This window comes from Dermacentor albipictus, chromosome 5, assembly GCF_038994185.2.
Source record: "Dermacentor albipictus isolate Rhodes 1998 colony chromosome 5, USDA_Dalb.pri_finalv2, whole genome shotgun sequence".
Lineage (NCBI taxonomy): Eukaryota > Metazoa > Arthropoda > Arachnida > Ixodida > Ixodidae > Dermacentor > Dermacentor albipictus.
In genome coordinates, this window is record NC_091825.1 from 115,164,901 (window position 1) to 115,184,467 (window position 19,567).

The window sequence follows — 19,567 nt, forward strand, 5'->3', positions numbered from 1 at the left end:
TCCTTGCTTGTTTGCACCTACTCACCCATGCACAGAGCGCAGGTGGGCCTATCTGCACACTAAGGCGCTGTAGTCTCGTGCGGCACCTGATCGCGGTTTGCAAAGGTCATCCCGATAACGCCGCCGGCAGCGATGCTTGCGCGCCGAGTGCTAGCTCCTTAGATAAGGGAGCTCCCCTCCCCCACTTCCTTCTCTCTCTCTCTTCCTCCCTCTCTCCCTTCGGCGATCCACGGTGTTGTCTCGCGATTAAACGGCGTCGCGAGCGTGCACACCTGCATAACGTCGGCCCTCGCTATCAAGCGTTGGCCGTTGCGCGTTGTTTGTCCGGCGCGTTCTTCACCAGCGACTCCGCTGGCGATCTGCAACTCTCGTTCGCCATGCCACTCGCGCCGTCTGCCCAATTGTCGCGCCGCCACAGCAGCAGTCAGCGCTCGGAAGGTGTCGTCTGCCTCTAGACCTTCTCCCTACAGATGCAGCAGGACGCAAACAACAGGGCGGGCGCCGAGCCCGTCGCCGAGGGACTGCTCCCCGAGAAGGACGACGCCGGGGACGGCGAAGGGAACGTCGCCGCGTACGAATGCGCCATCGGCCGGCTCCGCGCGCCCCTCTTCCGGCGTCTGGTCACTCCCAGGTGCTTCCTGCTCCTCTTCTGCGTCCTGGGCATCCTGCAGGGGGCCTACCGGACCTACTTCATCGGCGTCCAGTCGACGGTGGAGCGCCGCTTCGCCATCCCGTCCAAGGCGATGGGCCTGGTGCTGACGGCCGAGAACGTCAGTCCCGTGCTGGCCGTCATCGCCGGCTACTACAGCGGCGGCGAGAACTACAACCAGCCGCTGTGGCTGGTGTTCGGCATGCTCACGGTGGTGCTGAGCTGCGGCCTCTGCGTGCTGCCGCACTTCGTGTTCGGGCCGGGCCTGCCGCTGGCGCTGTCGCGCATGGCTCCCGGCCAGGAGACGGCCGCCGGGCTGGCGCCCGGAGCCGGCGTCGGTGCGCTGTGCGGCCAGGCTAGGGACGACGAGGACTGCCTGTCCAACATCAACCTGGAGGGAGACGTCACCATCTTCATCATGTTCATCGCCAACCTGCTCAACGGCTTCGGCTCGGCCACTTTTTACGTGATCGGCATGTCGTTCATGGACGACAACGTGAGGAGGAAGAACTCTCCGATGTACTTCGGTGAGGAGCACGACGAGCATGCGTTAAGTGTTTCTGTTTAGCGAGATAGTGCTTGGGTAGCCACTGGCTGAAGCCCAACGCGACCAAGAAGTCGCAGATGATCCGTACGTGCTTACGTGTCCAGTGTGTTGTCTCGATCGCGTTGGGCTGTGTTGCAACCCACCGTGATTAAAGAAGGATGTGAAACGATCTTAAAGTGTGTTGCTGCAAAAACAACGAGATCACGCTTTTGTTTCTTGCAGTGCATTTCGGGTTCTTTTGTTTCACCGTCGCTCTTAGTTTTTGCAGGCGTGTCGTTTCTAATGACGCCGCATTATCCTAGTCGTCCAAAGACCATAATATTTGACCTTCTGGAATATCTAGAAAGACTGTTTGTCGGCATTAGTCTTCGGTATGAGGCTGAATATCGATCGAGCGAACTCGTGTACGCGTTCATTCTGAGCCGGGAAGTGCAAGGCAAAGAAAATAGTGGTGCGAGAACACAGTTTTTCTGTTGTCGACGCATCGTCGCGTTGTCACACCAGTCAACGACCATAATCAGCTAGAGCCACTGCTTCAGAGGTTGTCATTCTCCTGTGCGTACTTATCTATTCTCATTTGTAAACACTATATATGAATAGTGCGGAACACCCTCAAGATAAGGACATGGAGTTATTTCTCGTGGGCGGCACAGTGGTATGTAGAAAGCAATGCCGCGATCGCACCGAAGGTCCTTTGTAATGGTTGCTAACGAAAAGAGTAAATAAATATCATGCGGCTTGCCGAGGGTAAGAAAGTCGAACTCTGTCTCAACATTTGATGTGCTCTTGCAAAGATATTCGAAAGGCACAATGGGTAAGACAGGTCTCATTTAATGAGACTTTGTGGCTAAAGCAAGGAGGAGTCAAAATATTGGTACACTGCAAAAATTGTGACATTTCTCTGCCATTCCCATTAATTCTCCCCCCCATTCCCGTCTCGCTTGTATCTAACGGAACCTTGAATGGCGCTGATTGGATGTCCTCACATGCTAGAGAAATGACCACAAGCGTCATTAATTCACCTGTCTTCCTAAACCTCGTTACATCCAAAAAGAATCGCTTTTATTACATCATCGTTGCATTTTTGTGTTTTTCAAAAGGCAAGCTCTTGTAGAATCGGCTAGATTTATTGAGTGAGCGCTTTTGCTTGACTGTAGCCTAACGTCTGAGGGTCTCATTAAACCTTCCTATGTTGTTTTTTGGGTCTGCTAATGCTTGTGAGGTATACCTGCCCGCGCCACACTACTCGCCGTTGCCTTAAACTCGTCGTGGTGCGTGGCTCGGCGACTATGACGTTTTGCTGCTGAGCGCGACGTTACGGGGTCGATTCCCTGCCGCGGCGGCTATTTCGATCTGAGTGAAATTGCAAAAACGCCGCACGTGTGCTTATCATTAGATGCGCGTCGCAGGGCCTCAGTTGGTCAAAATTAATGCGGAGACCTTCTCTACTGAGTGTCTCATATCCCAAGTGTTCGCTTGGGACGTTAAGCGGAATCAATCAATCAATCAATCAATCAATCAATCAATCAATCAATCAATCAATCAATCAATCAATCAATCAGTGCATTCCGTTCATCTCCGCTCATCTGTTCGACCTACTACCGACAAACCACGAAAAAGGCCGAAAGGGTCCAAGAAATCTATTCGCTTTAAGAAAAAAAAGGCGGTACGTGTATTATGTGTAACAAGACATACGTCTACTAAACGTCCCAAATGCTGAGCGTTCTCGCCCATTTTAGAGCACCTTGTCGGCGCGACGGGGCGACGGTCACTCTCGCTTATCGCTCGCTTTTTTTTTTTGCCTTCGGGAGGGAAGACCGTGGCGCAGAGCCGCGCCGGGCGCTGACACAACAACCTAAAACTGTTTTTCTGTCCTCGCCACTCGCGTCGCGAGGCCGGCCCCGTAATGGGAAAGTGGCGAGGCATCCGCGAGGGCGACAGTTCTGCGTGCAGCAGTAAAGCGCCGGCCGCAGCTCTCTCTTCGCGCTTATCGGATGCCTCGCCGACCTGTGCGAGTGTAGATGACGGTCCCACTTGGAAGGCTATAAAAGGGTGCCCTCCTCCTCGGTCATCATTGCTTTGGCGCGCTCTTTTTTGCACTCGACTTTAAGAAGCGCGTTTTGTTTTGTTTTGAAAGAAATAACGACAGAGAGAAAGAGGCAGCACTGTTACCGTCGTAAACCGCTATCAGGGGCTGTTGCTGTCTGGCCCCCCTTTCGAGAGGTCCCTGCCGCTGCCTCAATTACGTTCTACATGTGGCGGCTCACGTCTTGGCGTCTAAAGGAAGTATTTTTAAACGGTTTCCTTTGCTTTACTGCGGAAGTACGTAGCTATAAGCTCAAAATTGAAAATTGAATAATTAACATAATTAACATAATTGCCCTAATGAACTTCCTATTTGACTACTTCACGGCACATATTTCAATCTACGAGTTGTAGCTAGTGAGCTTGCAAGGCATATCGACTTGGAACGAATTCCGATCGATGCCACCGGTTCCGAGATATGCGCCGTTAAACTTGCGGCAAAAATACCTGTTGTTCCACTTACTTAAAAAAAAAAGAAACGACACTAGTTTATGTATTGAAGCGCAGGAGTAACTGGAACGCCAATGCATTTCGTCGCATCCTTTAAAAATTACCCCGAAACTGGCGTAGTACCGAGAATTCGTTCCAAATGGATACGCCTACTCACCGGCAGCGTAAAATTCGTAAATTGAAGTACGTGCAGCAATGTAATTAGTTGAATAGTTGAATTGAATGTTAACATAATTATCCTAATGAACTTTTTGTTTGACTACTTCACGGCGCGTATTTCAATCTACGAATTGTACCTAGTCAGTTTGCAAGGCATACCGACTTGGAACGAATTCTGATCGATAGCATCGGTTTGGAGATATGCGCCGTTAAACTTGCGGCAAAAATACCTGTTGTTCCACTTACTTAAAAAAAAAAGAAACGACACTAGTTTATGTATTGAAGCGCAGGAGTAACTGGAACGCCAATGCATTTCGTCGCATCCTTTAAAAATTACCCCGAAACTGGCGTAGTACCGAGAATTCGTTTCAAATGGATACGCCTACTCACCGGCAGCGTAAAATTCGTAAATTGAAGTACGTGCAGCAATGTAATTAGTTGAACGTTAATTAGTGCAGCTACGTTAATTATTCAATTAAGTATTTTCATTTCTCGTAGAAGTAATGGCCGCCTCATCGAGTAATTTAGAACAATTGTTAGAATTGTGTTATCTGCCATAGGCGATTTTGGTGCAGCTAATAAAAAAAGCATCTGGTATATTGTGCACAACGAGCGACGGTTACGCTACAAACTGAATATGCGTACTAATGAATTTTATATACTAGTCAATTTTGAATATGAAGTGATGAGTCAAGTTATTGATGTATGAAGTGATGACGGTTGTCGATGGGCCGATATATATGTAAGTTCACTTCAGTGATTTCATTTTCGACAAATTATGTTGGCACAGGGTATCTTAGTGCTGTGGTGTTTGTGTCGGTACCTTCCTCATCGGTAGTGATACTTGTGATACATCCATTTGCGTTTAAGGCCGTTTCGTTTTTTGTGGCAAGAGCGTAACGCGTTCTTCAATAGCCAAGTCGCTGCTTTTTGCGCTCGCTTCGCCTACTGTGTTGCGGTGGAGTTGTCTGGAGCGTCAGGTCGTAAGTGGGAAAGGTCACAGTTTTAGTTTTGGTGCCCGTACAAATATTTATATTTCGTTTTATCGCCGTCACGACAAGACGCTGATTGTTGCGGACGGAACACAGTTGGAGAGCATTGTTGTAGAATTCGGTATTAACAAGGTGGCAGCATGGATGAGTTTGCATACTGCATTTGACTGCATACAATCTGAATGCAGTACAAGTAGGGTAAGGTGCAGCAGCAACCGCTGATATACAGTCAAGATTCGGCGTCAACCACTGGTTGTCTATTACAAAATGACCCCTTATGCAAAGCTCGCAAGAATTGGTGCTGTAACGTGGGTTTTCTTGCAGCGCCTCAACGTTTGAAATACCTCAAATATGTTTTGATGCATACGTTTCTTTATATAGCTTGGTTTACACCGCCACAATTGTGCTTTTGAGTACCGGATGAGGATCTGTCGCTTTCTTTTTTTTTTTTGCGAGCATCACAATTCATATGACACTCCCGTAAATATTAATTTAAACAGCCTGCAGATGTGTATGTAGATTTCTTACAGGCTGACTTTATTTTGTATACCCTTGTTTGTTGGTTGGTGTAAACTATCGAAAATCAGTATGCCTAAAAGTTATAATAAAAGTATATTTTCTTCTTTGTGTCTGTAGTCCGTTGATGAACAAATTGTTCGCTCAGAGCTTGTACGTTATCTGACAAAAAAAAAAGAAGATATTAACCCACAGGCCACCTGTTGACATTGTACATTGCCTGATAACATTGTATACTTCAGCGCAAGACATGCGGCAGCTTTTTACAGACTATCGAACAAAATCTTGCTATAGAACGTAGTTTAACAGTTTCGCTAACATTGTCGCTATTGCTGCAAATTATTTCTCACTAATGTGCGATTACTTCGATGGGGTGCCGTTTACAAAAGGGCACTGAAATGCAACTCGAAATCAGCTTAGAGTGGTAAAGCATTCATTGGTGAAGTATTCAGATGATGAATCGTTCGAACTAGTAAAGTATTCGGTAGAAAAATATACTAAACGAAGGGAAAGCTTCACTCATTTCGAATTTCGCTCCGAAACCTCGCCGCCGGTTACGTCAGTGTGACGTCACCGATTTCAAAATATTTGCTCCCATCTCCATCGTTTTGGAAACGTAAAGGTTCACAAAACTTGCTAGATTTATATTTATGTTCGTTTGGAATGAACATGTAAGTCCTTCATTGTCGATACACAGTAAACTACACCCGAGAGCAGATACTGTCAAATTGTGTTACGTCACGGCGAGTTCCTGCGGGAAAGGATGGGTGGTGTCGTCACATGTCAGTCGTTTTGGCATCTTTTTCTGGTTTAATGAAGCCTCCTCTCACTGTGAGAGCGGCCATTTTGCTATTGCGAAAGCGTAACTAAATGCTGCTAGTAATTAATTTAACGCTTCTCATTAGTGACCATTTGTGCTTTTATCGAAAGCAGACGAAATTTCACTTGCGCGTTGACATACCTTCTTTTATCTTTTGTTGTGTTCATTTCTCCAGGCACGATGTTCGCGCTCCGCCTGTTTGGACCCTCCATGGGTTTCTTCTTGGCATCGTACTGCCTGTCCCATTACGAGATACCTTACGGTATGTATGGGTACGCTTACCTAGGTGTCTTTGCAGGAGCCGACAACGTCAGCTAAGGGCTGACGTGTGATATATTACAAGATTATTTGTAGAAAACGAAAAAAAAAACGTTGCCAACATCACGTTAGATACCCGACTGATCGGTTACATTTTATCGTAAAAGTTTTAATAAGTTATGCTAAACGGTTCATCGTGAAGACTTGGATAGTTGGTCGAAATAGGGGACCTTCAGTTCGGAAGCAAAGTGTTTCAGTTGAAACTATTGCGAGTGCATCGAAATTCGAGCAACCTGTATATCAAAGAGGGCAAGGCTGCTTAACAGATCTCTCACATTCTTCGCAAGTCCTGTAGGGTACTGGTTTGTCATTTCCCGAAATCTGCCCGAGAGCTTTGCAAACGCTTCACTAAATCCAGCGCAATTCCTTCACTGCGCCAGGGTCTTCTCGAGCGCTTCACCCAATCCGGGCTTAGTATACGTCTACACGGTCCGCAATATCCGACGCCACGTTCCTGTACTCTGCGCCGCTTCTACTGCGGCGTCTCCGCTCTATACGATGCCTCTGTGATCCTACGCCAAAAGTTGCCGCCGCCCCACCGGTATACAATATCGTTGTGGAAACACCCATAAACATCTTCGTTGTAAACCGGGACTTGCCTTGGTCAGGACAACCGCTTACCTCAGCAGGGTTTGGGTTTATAAGTTCTATCTGCCCAAATGACCAGAAGCCTAAGTGGATATGAAGGAGTGAGGTGAGGGCTATAGCTAATGCAGGTGGAAATGTTCAAAAGTAGTGAGAAATTATGATAAGGAGAAGGGTCGGGGAAGGGGGAAAGGGGAAGGGGGAGGAGGCTGGTGCTTGAACGTATAGTGCAGCAGGTTCCTAAAATTTGCGTCCCCTTCGCCAGTGGACCCGGGCATCTTGAAGAGGGACCCGCGCTGGATCGGCGCGTGGTGGCTGGGATACGCCTTCATCGGTGTCCTGGTCATCGTCTTCTCATTGCCCATGCTGCTCTTTCCCAGGAAGTTGTGGAAGACCAGGATGGCTGACAGCGACCACAAGGTCAGCCTCGCCTCTGGCACAGCGGCCGTCGACGCTTTCGGTACGAACCTTTCGTATTTCGTTACGCTTGCTGCCTTGTTCACGTAATTTGAATATCAGTCCTATACTGACCGACGCGTCGGGGCTCGGGATGAAGATCGGGGCTTGTTTCCGCATTTCTGTCCTGTCTGCTTCCTTCTGAGCTCCATTCGCTGTAGTACTGTGAGGGTAACACACGTGATTAAATGAGGAGTGGCTGCTTTTTTTTAGCTTTTGCAAGGGACGAATCTCACATTTTCCTTATTAATAAATCTTCGAGCGCTCGCTAGACCAAGGTGCTTCAAGTTTCTCCTACAGACCACATGCTCTAGCCCCCGTGCTATGGGGAGTTACGGCTACGAAGAGGACATTGACGGCAAGGACAGCGACAGCCGCGCAATCTAAGGGCACTTCGCCCTTCTTGTTTGAATGTCAAAGCACACATACACGCGCATAAAAAGAAAGAGAAGAAATGGAAGTTAGAGGTAATTACTGTGAAGGCAGAGAGCGAGAGAGAGAAGATGATGATGCAGGGAGGGTAACCAAGGTGTCGGCCAGTTGGCTAGAGCTAACCTTTCATTAGTCAGCTACAATTCATTGGGTAAGGGGTAAGGCTCAAGGAATCGCTTGCTGGGTGATGGTAATGAAGAGCAGGGAAGGGTGGTTGTAAACAAGAGCACAACTCGGCGTCATTAGTAAACCTGCGATTTCACTGCAGTGTCATTTTAAATGAAAGGGCAAGGTGGCGGTCACATAGTCACTGCTGTATCGCTGACATCATTCGGACTTCTGTCGATGTTCCGATTTTTTTCTTTTTGAATGCGTAGCAGTTCGCCTAGTCGGAGCCAAGGTCAAATGCGACGCCATCCAAGGCCACAGGGTTTGTCACCGATGCACTTCATCGGCGTCTTTCTTTCTTTCTTTCTTTCTTTCTTTCTTTCTTTCTTTCTTTCTTTCTTTCTTTCTTTCTTTCTTTCTTTCTTTCTTCCTCTCTTCCTTCCTTCCTTTCTTTCTCTCTTTCTTTTCTCTTCCTTTTTTCTTCCTTCCTCTCTTTCTTTCTTTCTTTTCTCTTCCTTTCTTTCTTTCTTTCTTTCTTGCTTTCTTTTCTCTTCCTTTCTTTCTTCCTTCCTCTCTTCCTTCCTTCCTTCCTTCCTTCCTTCCTTCCTTCCTTCCTTCCTTCCTTCCTTCCTTTCTTTCTTTCCTTCCTTCCTTCCTTCCTTCCTTCCTTCCTTCCTTCCTCTTCTTTCTTTCTTTCTTTCTTTCTTTCTTTCTTTCTTTCTTTCTTTCTTTCTTTCTTTCTGCAGAGCTGAAGGAAGTCGTGAGAAGACTTCTGGGCAGTCCGCTGTTCATCTGTCACGCTGCCGCACTGGTGTTCACCGTGAACGGGCTCATGGGCTTCCTGCTTGCGACGCCCAAATACATGGAGACGCAGTACAGGCGCTCGGCGGCTACGGCCAGCCTCTTCTCAGGCAAGTGGCCACAGGGCACTTCGCTGCTGGCGTGGAAAGATGCCAGGAACGCCTTTTGCGTGTATTACAGATCGAGAAGGTGTAAGAGTGGGCTTGAAGATTAATATGCAGAAGACAAACGTAATGTTTAATGGCCTGATAAGGGGAAACAAGAGTTCATGATCGCCAGTCAGCCTCTAGAGTCTGTACAGGAGTACGTCCATCTAGGTTAATTACTTACAGGGGACGCTGATCATGAGAAGGATATTTAAAGAAGAATAAAAACGTGTTGTAGTGCACGCGGCAGGCATTACCAAATCCTGACTTGGAGTTTGTCACTTTCGTTGAAAAGTGTATCGTTGCATTTTACCGGTGCGAGCATATGAGGTGGAAACTTGGAGGGTAACAAAGAAGCACGAGAACAAGTAAAGGACCGCGCAAAGAGCGATGGAACGAAACATGTTAGATGTAACGTTAGCAGACGGGAAGAGAGCAGTGTGGACCAAGGAGCAAAGGTGGATAGCCGATATTATAGTTGACATTAATGGGAAAGAAATGGAGCTGGTCAGGCCATGTAATGCGTAGGGCAGATAACCAGTGGATCATTAGAGTTACAAATTGGGTGGCAATGGAAGGGAAGCGCAGCAGAAAGTTAAGCGGGGAGATGAAATGAGAAAATTTGCATGCGCAAGTTGGAATAAACTAGCACAAGACAGGGTTAATTGGAGATCGTTTGGGGAGGCCTGCATTCTGCAGTGGACCTATGTAGGCTGCTGCTGATGATGATAACAGATTGAAGGTATCGTCATTCAGTATTTCTAAAGAATCAGAGATGAAGCGAAAGTGTAACCTATATGTTAAGATAACTGTATACTTTTACTTTGTGGTCTCGTTTGCGAACAAGTGACGTTTTCATTTAAGGTCCTTTGTTCCTGACCAGATAGAGAGGATTCAAGAGGATTAAATGTCGATGGCCTCTAGAAGCAGGTCTATGACTTGTACGCGTTCAGAATGTCAGGGAAATGTTGTTGTTTCCAAATGGATTGTATTACATAGAATATGCAATTTCTGAATCTTTATATGTATGGAGACGAAGTTGGAACCACGTAGACATGCTACAGCGTGCCTTTCAGTGATCATGTATCGTACACAGACTGCTTTCTCATTTCATGACAGACCAGGTGACCTCTTGCAATCATATGGGACGACATCATCGTCTCCACATCCACACGACACTCGACATTGATGCTCGTAATACTTCTGCTCCTGGATACGTTTTGTGCCGTTCTTGTACTGAACTAAATTTCTTGTGCAGTCCCAGGTGTAGAAAGTTGGTTATTCTTTCATTCTTTCCTCATTGTGACGACGACGAAAGCAACAAAAACACTGTTACTCTACTACTACTACTGCGACTACTAATACTCCTATTGCCGCGGCTGCTACTGCTACTGTACTACTGCCAACAACAACAACAACAACAACAACAACAACAACAACAACAACAACAACAACAACAACAACAACAACAACAACAACAACAACAACAACAACAACAACAACAACAACAACAACAACAACAACAACAACTACTACTACTACTACTACTACTACTACTACTACTACTACTACTACTACTACTACTACTACTACTACTACTACTACTACTACTACTACTACTACTACTACTACTACTACAACAACAACAACAACAACAACAACAACAACAACAACAACAACAACAACAACAACAACAACAACAACAACAACAACAACTTCTACTACTACTGTTACTACTGCTACAACAACAACAACTTCTACTACTACTACTACTACTACTACTACTACTACTACTGTTACTACTGCTACAACAACAACAACTTCTACTACTACTACTACTACTACTACTACTACTACTACTACTACTACTACTACTACTACTACTACTACTACTGTTACTATTACCGCTACCTACTACTAACTACACTAGCTATACAACTAAAGTAACTTTCCGTTGCAGGATCGGCCTCTCTGGTCACCATGCTCCTGGCCGTTCTGTTCAGCGGCGCCGTGGCGCGGAGGCTGAAGCCGGGCGCCGGAATCGTGTCCGCCTACATCTTGGTCGTCGACGTGCTCCTGCTCGCCTGCTTCGCCGCCTCTCTGCTGCTGGGCTGCCAGCAGCTGAACGTGGCCGGCACGGCGCTACCCAGTGGCGAGTGGGTGACACTCACGTGGCACGCGAACTCGGACGGTCGACCGTTCGGAAATATGCTATGTCTATACCAAATTAACTCAGCGCTGATCGTTAGGGCCCGTGAGAAATTATGCAAGAAAGAAGTAAGGCATTGTTAGGTTAAGCTAGAGTGGTGCATTACATATATTTTAATTATTGTTAATAGCTGGGCCTTATAGGATTTCTGGAGTATGATGGGTAAACCTGTTAAGACGGATAGCGATCGATATCACCTGTAATTTGTGCCGCACGTCGCTCCGCGTGATTGTCGCATAAAGGTTGTGTGGGAACGTACGATGGCACATCATCGTAAAGAAATTTAAAACAGAAATTTGCGTTGGTGACTTTCACAGGCGTCCTACGCGAATAGGACCCCCATACTCGTAAGTGCAATGAAATCAGAGAAGTTGCAACATCTTCGGTGCCATATTTCAGAGACGAAATTTAAACATGGAAGGTTGGCCCCCATTTCTTGCGCTAATCAGAATTCCTTCTTCCCCCGAACACGTGTAGAGAGAGAAAGAGAGGCAACTAGAAAAAGAGAAGCGAGGTGTTTTTTATTCGAATCCTGGAACGTTTAACCGGCGGCTCACATATAGAGCATGTTACTCCAGAAGCGATGGTGTATGAAATGAACATACAACAAAATGCACGTCCATTAGCAAAGCATACAAAAAAATTGTACTCACAAAGCGAGTCGCAGTGTCTAGCTGACACGAGCGTTCCGAAGCTTCCTGATATTTGCGAAAGAGCAGTCTGACACACTAGCCTGGTTCCGTCTTTTCATTTACCGTGCCTCTAAACTTGCGGCTTTCATCAGGACGTAGATGCAACAACATGCCGTAAAAGATGACTCCCTGCTGGGGGGAGCCGAACCTGCAACCTTCGCAAGTAGCATGCGGTGCTCTATTTGTAAGACTTTGTTGTCGGGCGCCTTCATCGTGTTTGTGCGAAAAGATTGTTTTCATATCTTCTTTCCTCTTCGTCTTTGCAACCCGTTCCAGCTTTCCCTATGCACAGACTAGCCAACAGGACGGTTACATGGGTTAACCTCTCTACCTTCTGCCTCGTATTCTCTCTCTCTCTCTCTCTTTCTCTATTCCAGTCTGCTATGACTGCGGATCTGCGCTTCTCTCCTTTAGGCATAAACAGTTGTCAAACAAGTGATGCCTCACTGTCTCAGACTGGGACGGTGAGGCATTTCTTTGTGTGACCACTGATGACCATGTCAAGCCTCCATCTTCCTGTTACCTCTGTCTTACTCTCGTATCATAGCGATTTCCTATGCGTGCTTGACTTGCATACGTCCCGGCATCCGATTCTTATGTTGTAGTGAGTGGCTAGACTGAGTTTATTTATGGCTGGGATTTATTGTGCCGTTCAGAACAAGCATCGAGGAAGAACTGCAATGCTCGCGCCGGTCGGCTTTTAAATGTCTAAATAAGTAAGCGAATAAATGCTACATTGAGGAGCTAGCGTAGATAGTGCAAAACAACCGGGGTAAAGTGCAAACTTCCACCTATACTTGCAGGAAACGAATGACTTTGTTATCATTCATGAATGATAGGAAAGGTCATCCATTCCCTGCATTGAAACGTTGTAAAGGTAGAAGAAACGCTTGACATTGAAACTGGACACGTGCGCTCAGGGAATTCAGTGGGTGCGCTTTTCGGTACGTCCTACTGCCGGCTGTTTTTTTGCGAAGAGCAAGATAGCACCGAGCGAGGACGAGAAACAGCGGGCTCACCTGTTCGCTATACACGAGGCGCTCAAGAACGCCATTTCCGGTGAAGAGAACCCTCGAAACTGCTATGTGCTTATCGGCAGCCATTTCCGTGCAGTCTCTTAGTTTTCTTCTTCTTGTTCTTTTTGTCCAACCGTCGTATAGTTATCTGTGGCCGCGGCAATGATAAGCGTACGCGTAGTTCCTCCTTCGAGAGCTTGAGTCGAAGTAAGCCACGGAATTATTCTGCGGCTGCCCCCTTCTTAAGTGTCGGTGCTATCGTTCGGACACGAAAATGAAGTAATTATGAAAATGACCTTCCATAGTTAAAAGGTAAAAAAAAAATATCGAGGCTAGGCAGACCTCCTAACAACGTGGGACAGGTCACGTGTGGTCTATCGAAGAAACAGCACGAGTGCCAAGGCGACAGAAGCGCTCCCAAGGGCGGTGGAGGCGCGGATATGAAATTACTGATTATAATTTGTGTACTGAATTAAAATGTAACGAAAATATAGGGCTTGAGGTCGCAATGAACATCGTCGTCTGTGACACATGCCCATAGGGGTAAGGGATGTGGGCTTCGGAATAATTCTGATGGCCTGAATTTCTATTACAGTGCACCCAAAAGCACGGTGTATACACGGGGCGTTTTGGCAGTCCACCTCCCCGTCGGTGGGTAGCTGCCGCGGGCACGAATTCGAACCCTCGACTTCGGGCTCGGCAGCGAAACGCCATAGCAAATGAGCAACCGCGGCCGGCTCTGACGTCACTAGTTTCGGCGTTGCGGCGCAGATGCAGAATGTTATGAACAGACAAACGAATGAATTGCGCTCAGCATGCATGATGTTGTGAACAACACAACTAGCCCTGCAAGTTATTTACCTCGACTACATTTTCTCTGCAGTGGGTCCTTCATTTTGTCGACGTGGCGGGAAGTAACGCAAAAAGTGAGGGAAAGAAACACAGGAGGTTCGATACAGTACATCAATTAGCCAACAAACCAGCACACCCACTACACCAACACGCCAACTAGCCTAACAAAGCACCTTGTTCAAGTACGTTCAACCTTGTATTTCTAGCTAACGACTGCTTGCAGAAGTGAAAACTTGCACTTGATCACTCGTTCCGTTTTCACGAAGTGAAGTGAGCATTTTATTGCGATGGCAATCGTATGGACACTCCGGGCGAATTCCCGCCGTCGCCGTCGTCGTGATGTTCCGCACAAAGCCCAAGTGCGATAAGATCGCGGCCGCGCGCAGTATGCTGTAGATGCGTGGGAAAGCATGCGAGGGCAAGCCAGGATGGTGACTTGAGGCGGCGGCGTCTTCTCGCGCGCGCAAGAAAGGAAAGCGGGAAGAGTGCGTGCGCTAGGAGGAGGGGGAGAGAGAGACATTCCGCTTCTACTGGTAGATGTGGGCCTTTGTGAAGCGACCTCTGCGATTAGTCGCTTTTACCTACAACTTCCTACATCAGTGTGATGATGAAAATAAACATTATTATTATTATTATCATCATCATCATCATCATCATCATCATTATTATTATTATTATTATTATTATTATTATTATTATTATTATTATTATTATTATTATTATTATTATTATTATTATTCCAGCCGCAGCTGCGCGTAGCTCGACTGATAGTGGCCGCGCGCGTGCTATCTTGGAGGTAATCTGCGGTAGGTTCGAAGGCCAGCCCACTCGAGAAAGCTGATGGCTTCGTGCGCGCTGTGTTCTCACGCGCCTACCTATACTTCGCGTTGAAGCGAGAGGCAGCAAGAAGAGCAATGCGCACGTTGCTTCTGCCGCTCTTCATCACGCCACCGTTCTGACAGCGAGTGTCCGCGTTCGTCGTGCGAGATGTCTTCACATTTGCACCGGCGTGCGTGACACTGTGATTGGTAATTTATCTGGTAAGACAATATTTACAGCAGTTTATGCAGCTGATAAAACTACTAGCCTTACTGCGTGTAGCTGTCTAATAATTTGCCATCGCGATCAGTGCTTCTGCTTTGGAACAAAACTACGACTTCAATTTTAGAGCGCACGATGCCGCTCGAGGAGAACGCTGAAACAACTCGTTGTCATGGAAGCGCAGGCTGAACCTGGTCAACGAATGCAACTCCCGGTGCTCCTGTAGCACGGATGTGTTTGAGCCTGTGTGCGGACCCGACGAGGAGACGAACTACTTCTCGCCTTGCTTCGCAGGATGCCACAATTTCAACAACTCAGACACCAAGCAGGTGAGGAAGTTCTACAACAACGGGAGACACCTAACCACGTTGTCTCTCGTGAGTTTTCGTACCGCGTGTCCCCGTCAACCCAGGCCAAGCAGTTTTAAAGAAATGGGCTATACGAGAGACAAGGCGACGGCGTAGCTGTTGGCAGCTGACATGAGCAAGGAGCCGTGTCATGCCATCTGCTAGAGCATTTTGCACAGGCCTATAGGGCAGTGATAACAGATACGACTGAAGTGCCGTAGTCAAGATGGCGATGGCCAGCTGGTCAGATAAAACCAATGTTACAAGATTCTTAAAAGCATTGGTAAAGGCTTGTAAACAAGGGATCCGTACGGATCCCGAAACGTCATTTTAATTTTGACTTTGGTTAGCGTCCTGCTTCAGCTTTAATAACACTGAAGCGATAAAAAAAAAAAAAGCCCGCGGCTGCTTGGTAGTTGCAGCAGCAACCAATTGTGACCAAGTCGCTCACCAAGTCGATCATTGAGTAGTGTTGGTTCTTTGAAACGGATTCTGAAAGCGCTGCTAACGCGCGCGCGGGCCCGCCTTCACGTCGCTTTCATTTTCGCGTTTCGCGCCACAACTTTGGGAACGCTGAGGAAAAAGAAAAGATATCTGGGGAAGATGTAGCGAGTTGGAAACTGTTGAATATGTTTTTTTCTTTCGAATGCGATACCCAGTTAGACATTCGAGCTTACGCAATTATGCAATAAATTATAACACTATAAAGCAGTGAATCTTTACTCATGAGCTAATCAGTGACAACAGGAAGATTCAGCAGTGTGCTGACTCAAGGCGACTGCTAACAAAACAACGTTGGTACCATAGTCGTATTGCCTTTCTTTTTCTCCTTTTATATGACTGTAGGGCCCGCGTTAACTGGGACACGCGGTATGCATGTTTACGTTACAATAGGTTATTGCATCTAACGTACCAATTCACGGCACGGGCGTATACGCAGTAGTTGGAAGGAAGGCGGGTCGGGATTTATGTAAACCAACCAGTCTTCTGTATAACGTACACCCAAAGCAGAGCACACGAGTATCTTTCTTTTTTTTTTCGTTCCGCTCACATTGGAGTGCGACCGCTTTGTCCGCGGGAGTCGAACCGGTGACATCGTGCTCAGTGTACAGCACAACGTCATGACGCTGTGCTGCTACCGACTATGTAACTGAGACAAGCAGCCTCGACTGTAGGTTCCGCTGCGTCGTATAATGCATCTGGCCGCTAAGTAATTGTACTCCGTTGCCACGTTCGTGGTTCTATATTATTGCACCACGGAGTGGAGAATACTGTGAGGTATTTTTTTTTCTCTATTTCACTTGAAACAAACATTCTAAGCAAAGCCATTGCTGGACACCTGTCATTGGCGGCAGAAGTGTGTTAAGAATTTCCGTGTAATCCAGCAGCACTTGTTAGCCGGAGACGCACTAGGAATTATCACGTGCTATTTATAACTTAGCAAGCAAAAATTGCTTCCTCACGGTAAGGATACGTTCCAAGTGTACACGGACGCCCGCAAAGCTGGTGAGAGGAGGACACCGCAAAACGAGAAAGAAGATACGGCGTTTTTCTTTTCTTTCGGTACGTGCTCCACTTCTCTAATTGTGCGGTGCGCTGTTGTTAATTTCCGAGTAACGACTGGTCAGAACAACCATGAAATGGCCCGACAAACCCGTCTTGCAGCTGCTGGATTGCCAGTGCCTACTGGGACCGGAAGGCACGAGCTACACGTCAAACGCGACCGCCGGCTTCTGCTTCAACGAGTGCACCATGTTCGTGCCTTTCGTCGCGGTGCTCGGCCTGGCAAGAATGGTCTTCGCTACGTCCAAAGCTGGCAGCGTTCTCATCGGCATCAGGTTGGAAGCCTACTTCTTCCGAGTTTACTTCATCGTCAGCTATGTAGCCTTAGTACAACTTTGAAGCAGCAGAAGCTTGATGTGGGCGAATTGGTTTTGTATACTTGAAGAAATGAGCGCTATACGAAGACGCGGACTAAGGGAGGAACATGTACGACGGACAAGGCTCGATGTTCCTCCTTTAGTCCGCGTCTTCGTAGCGCTCATTTCTTCAAGTTAGTACAACTCCCCATATGAGGCTCGGTAACATTGCATTAGTCAAACGGGAGAGCCGTGGTACAGTGGTGAGGGACCAACTGAAAGACAAGACCAGGTTTGCATTCAACACCGCCGATCGTACTTGCTTTTGGAGTGAAGATTAAAAAAAAAATGTAGAAAGGGACCGCTTCTCCAAGAAAACTGCTACTTAGCGGGTACCAGTAAGCGATGCATGCGGGGCCAAGATTTCGCAGTAATTCGTTCTTTGAGTAACTGTGCTGTGGCGTTTCGTTTCAAGTAAGAGCGGTCAGTAAGTTCGTGCCTGCGTTCCTGCGTATATATGACTAGACGGGCAACTTTCTAGCAACTTTCTAACATCTAGCAACTTTCAATAGGAACTACCATAATTCAGAAGCGGGGCTAGTTGTGCCGGACGCCGAATCTATAGCCCGTGGCTCCTGCTTAACAGTCTCTTACTGCTCGTGCCACACATCAAATTCCGTTAGCAATAACTGTTTTCGACACTAACTTGCACGGCTCAATTAGCGTACTCTTACGGGACATGTGTAACAGCACTAACAACAACCTTGGGGAAAGAAAGATGGCATACAAACGCAGGTGCTCTCCTTTGTTCGAGCTATACTATATATCTCTAGAAATCAATCCCGACCGACTAACCCTGTTCGCCGCTTTGATTCGCGTGTGCCTTCGAACTTTTTTATTTGCTTTTCCCCAGGCCCAGCTGCCTTCACCCAAGAGAGGAGAAAATCGCCATCGCGGTCCTGCTCACGCTGGGCTCAATTTTCGGTGCGTTTCGTGGTTTGCGATTTTTTACGCATTCAATTATTCCTGGGCTCGCCGCTGAATCGACCTGACCGCGTCTTGTGGCAGGAATAACTCTTGTGGTTGCGACATGTCAAGTATATATACTTGAAGTGAAGTATATATACTTCAAGTATATATACTTGAACTGAAGGACCTCTGTGAGGTCCTTCACTCATGATGTCTCGTCTTACATGACTGCCGTATGCCGTCCTTCAATGCACTCGGCACTTTCGTAACAGGGGGCCGGGTCGCTCATAACATACCATACGGCAATGAGAACCGGCTCGAAAGGCGACAATGTCCCTGAGGTGCCGGTAGTTCTGGAAAGCTCGAAGGGGTTGCAGGAATGATCACAGCGAAGCTGTTAGGGTTAGTTCCCCCAGGATCGTGTCCGTGTGTAGACACAAAACTACCCATACGTGGACCGATCCCGAAGATTAAGCACTCCCCATGCACGGGCCGATCCCGGAGATAGTGCAATGCCGGGCCGACCCGCTGCGGAGGTGCAGTTCGCCATTATGGGGGCCGCATACACAGCTTCGCTGGTCATCCTTCTTCACAGACTGGAAGGGCACTGAGCTTTTTTTTTTAATAATCTTTCCTCTCATATTGTCTCAGTCTTTCACATCAAAAGTGGCAAGTCAATCAAGAAGCGGCAGAGCTGGGTATCTTCAGTTTTCAATAAAGTCTCCCCTCTCCCCCACCCCATCTCTGTCTACATTCCAACAGGTTTCATCCCGTATCCGGTAATCTACGGGGCCATCATGGACAGGTCTTGCCTCGTCTGGGAAGTGAACTGCGGCGCGCGCGGCAACTGCTGGGTCTACGACGCGGCCACGTTCCGCTACCTGCTCCACGGCGTCTCGATGGGCTTCATCGCGCTCGGGGCGTTCTTCAGCCTCGCCGTTTACGTGTTCGGACGTAACTCGTGCCATCTGCGCGCCGACCTGCAGGAAAGCGGAGACGAGGACGAGGACGTGGTCTTCATGCGTCACATCGGACACCCCGGCATAACGCATGCCACGTGATCGGCGCTGCACACTCGCGCATGCGCGTTCTCCGCCATACTTGCCGTTCATAGCGAGCTTTTCTTGCTCCACGCGACGAACTAGAACTGTCCCTGCACGCCCCGAGTTGCGGCGTATAGATAGTTTGCACGTGACGTCATGGACGCAGCTTCTCACTTTGCTGGTCCTCCAACATGGCGGATAGGAAGACGTCAGTGTACCATATTCACTGTCACCGGTAACCTGCTTCAATGTCGCGGAGACGCGGTCGGAACGCTGCTGGCATCTGCGCTAGAACCACGGCAGAATGTGCAGAACCACCGCGCGAGACCGCAACGGACGCAGCTTCTCACCGCGTGCTCGTGCTCCTACACTGCGGCTAGGATGACGTCAGTGCAAGCCATCCATAGGCAGTGGCGTAGCAACGGAGGGGACCGGGGGGCCGTGGGTCTCGGGTACACGGGGCCAGCGGGGGGCG

General features: G+C 47.8%; 1 protein-coding gene across 1 annotated transcript; it reads left to right on the forward strand.

The window, feature by feature from the left end:
* The first annotated feature begins 218 nt into the window (after window positions 1-218).
* LOC135920521 (solute carrier organic anion transporter family member 74D-like) lies at window positions 219-19,549 on the forward strand. The gene is made up of 9 exons (XM_065454816.2): window positions 219-1,176; window positions 6,394-6,480; window positions 7,387-7,581; window positions 8,864-9,028; window positions 11,025-11,220; window positions 15,059-15,203; window positions 16,887-17,059; window positions 17,994-18,064; window positions 18,812-19,549. The coding sequence occupies exons 1-9, from the start codon at window positions 471-473 to the stop codon at window positions 19,108-19,110; spliced, it is 2,037 nt and encodes a 678-aa protein (XP_065310888.1). The 5' UTR covers window positions 219-470; the 3' UTR covers window positions 19,111-19,549.
* The last annotated feature ends 18 nt before the right edge of the window (window positions 19,550-19,567 follow it).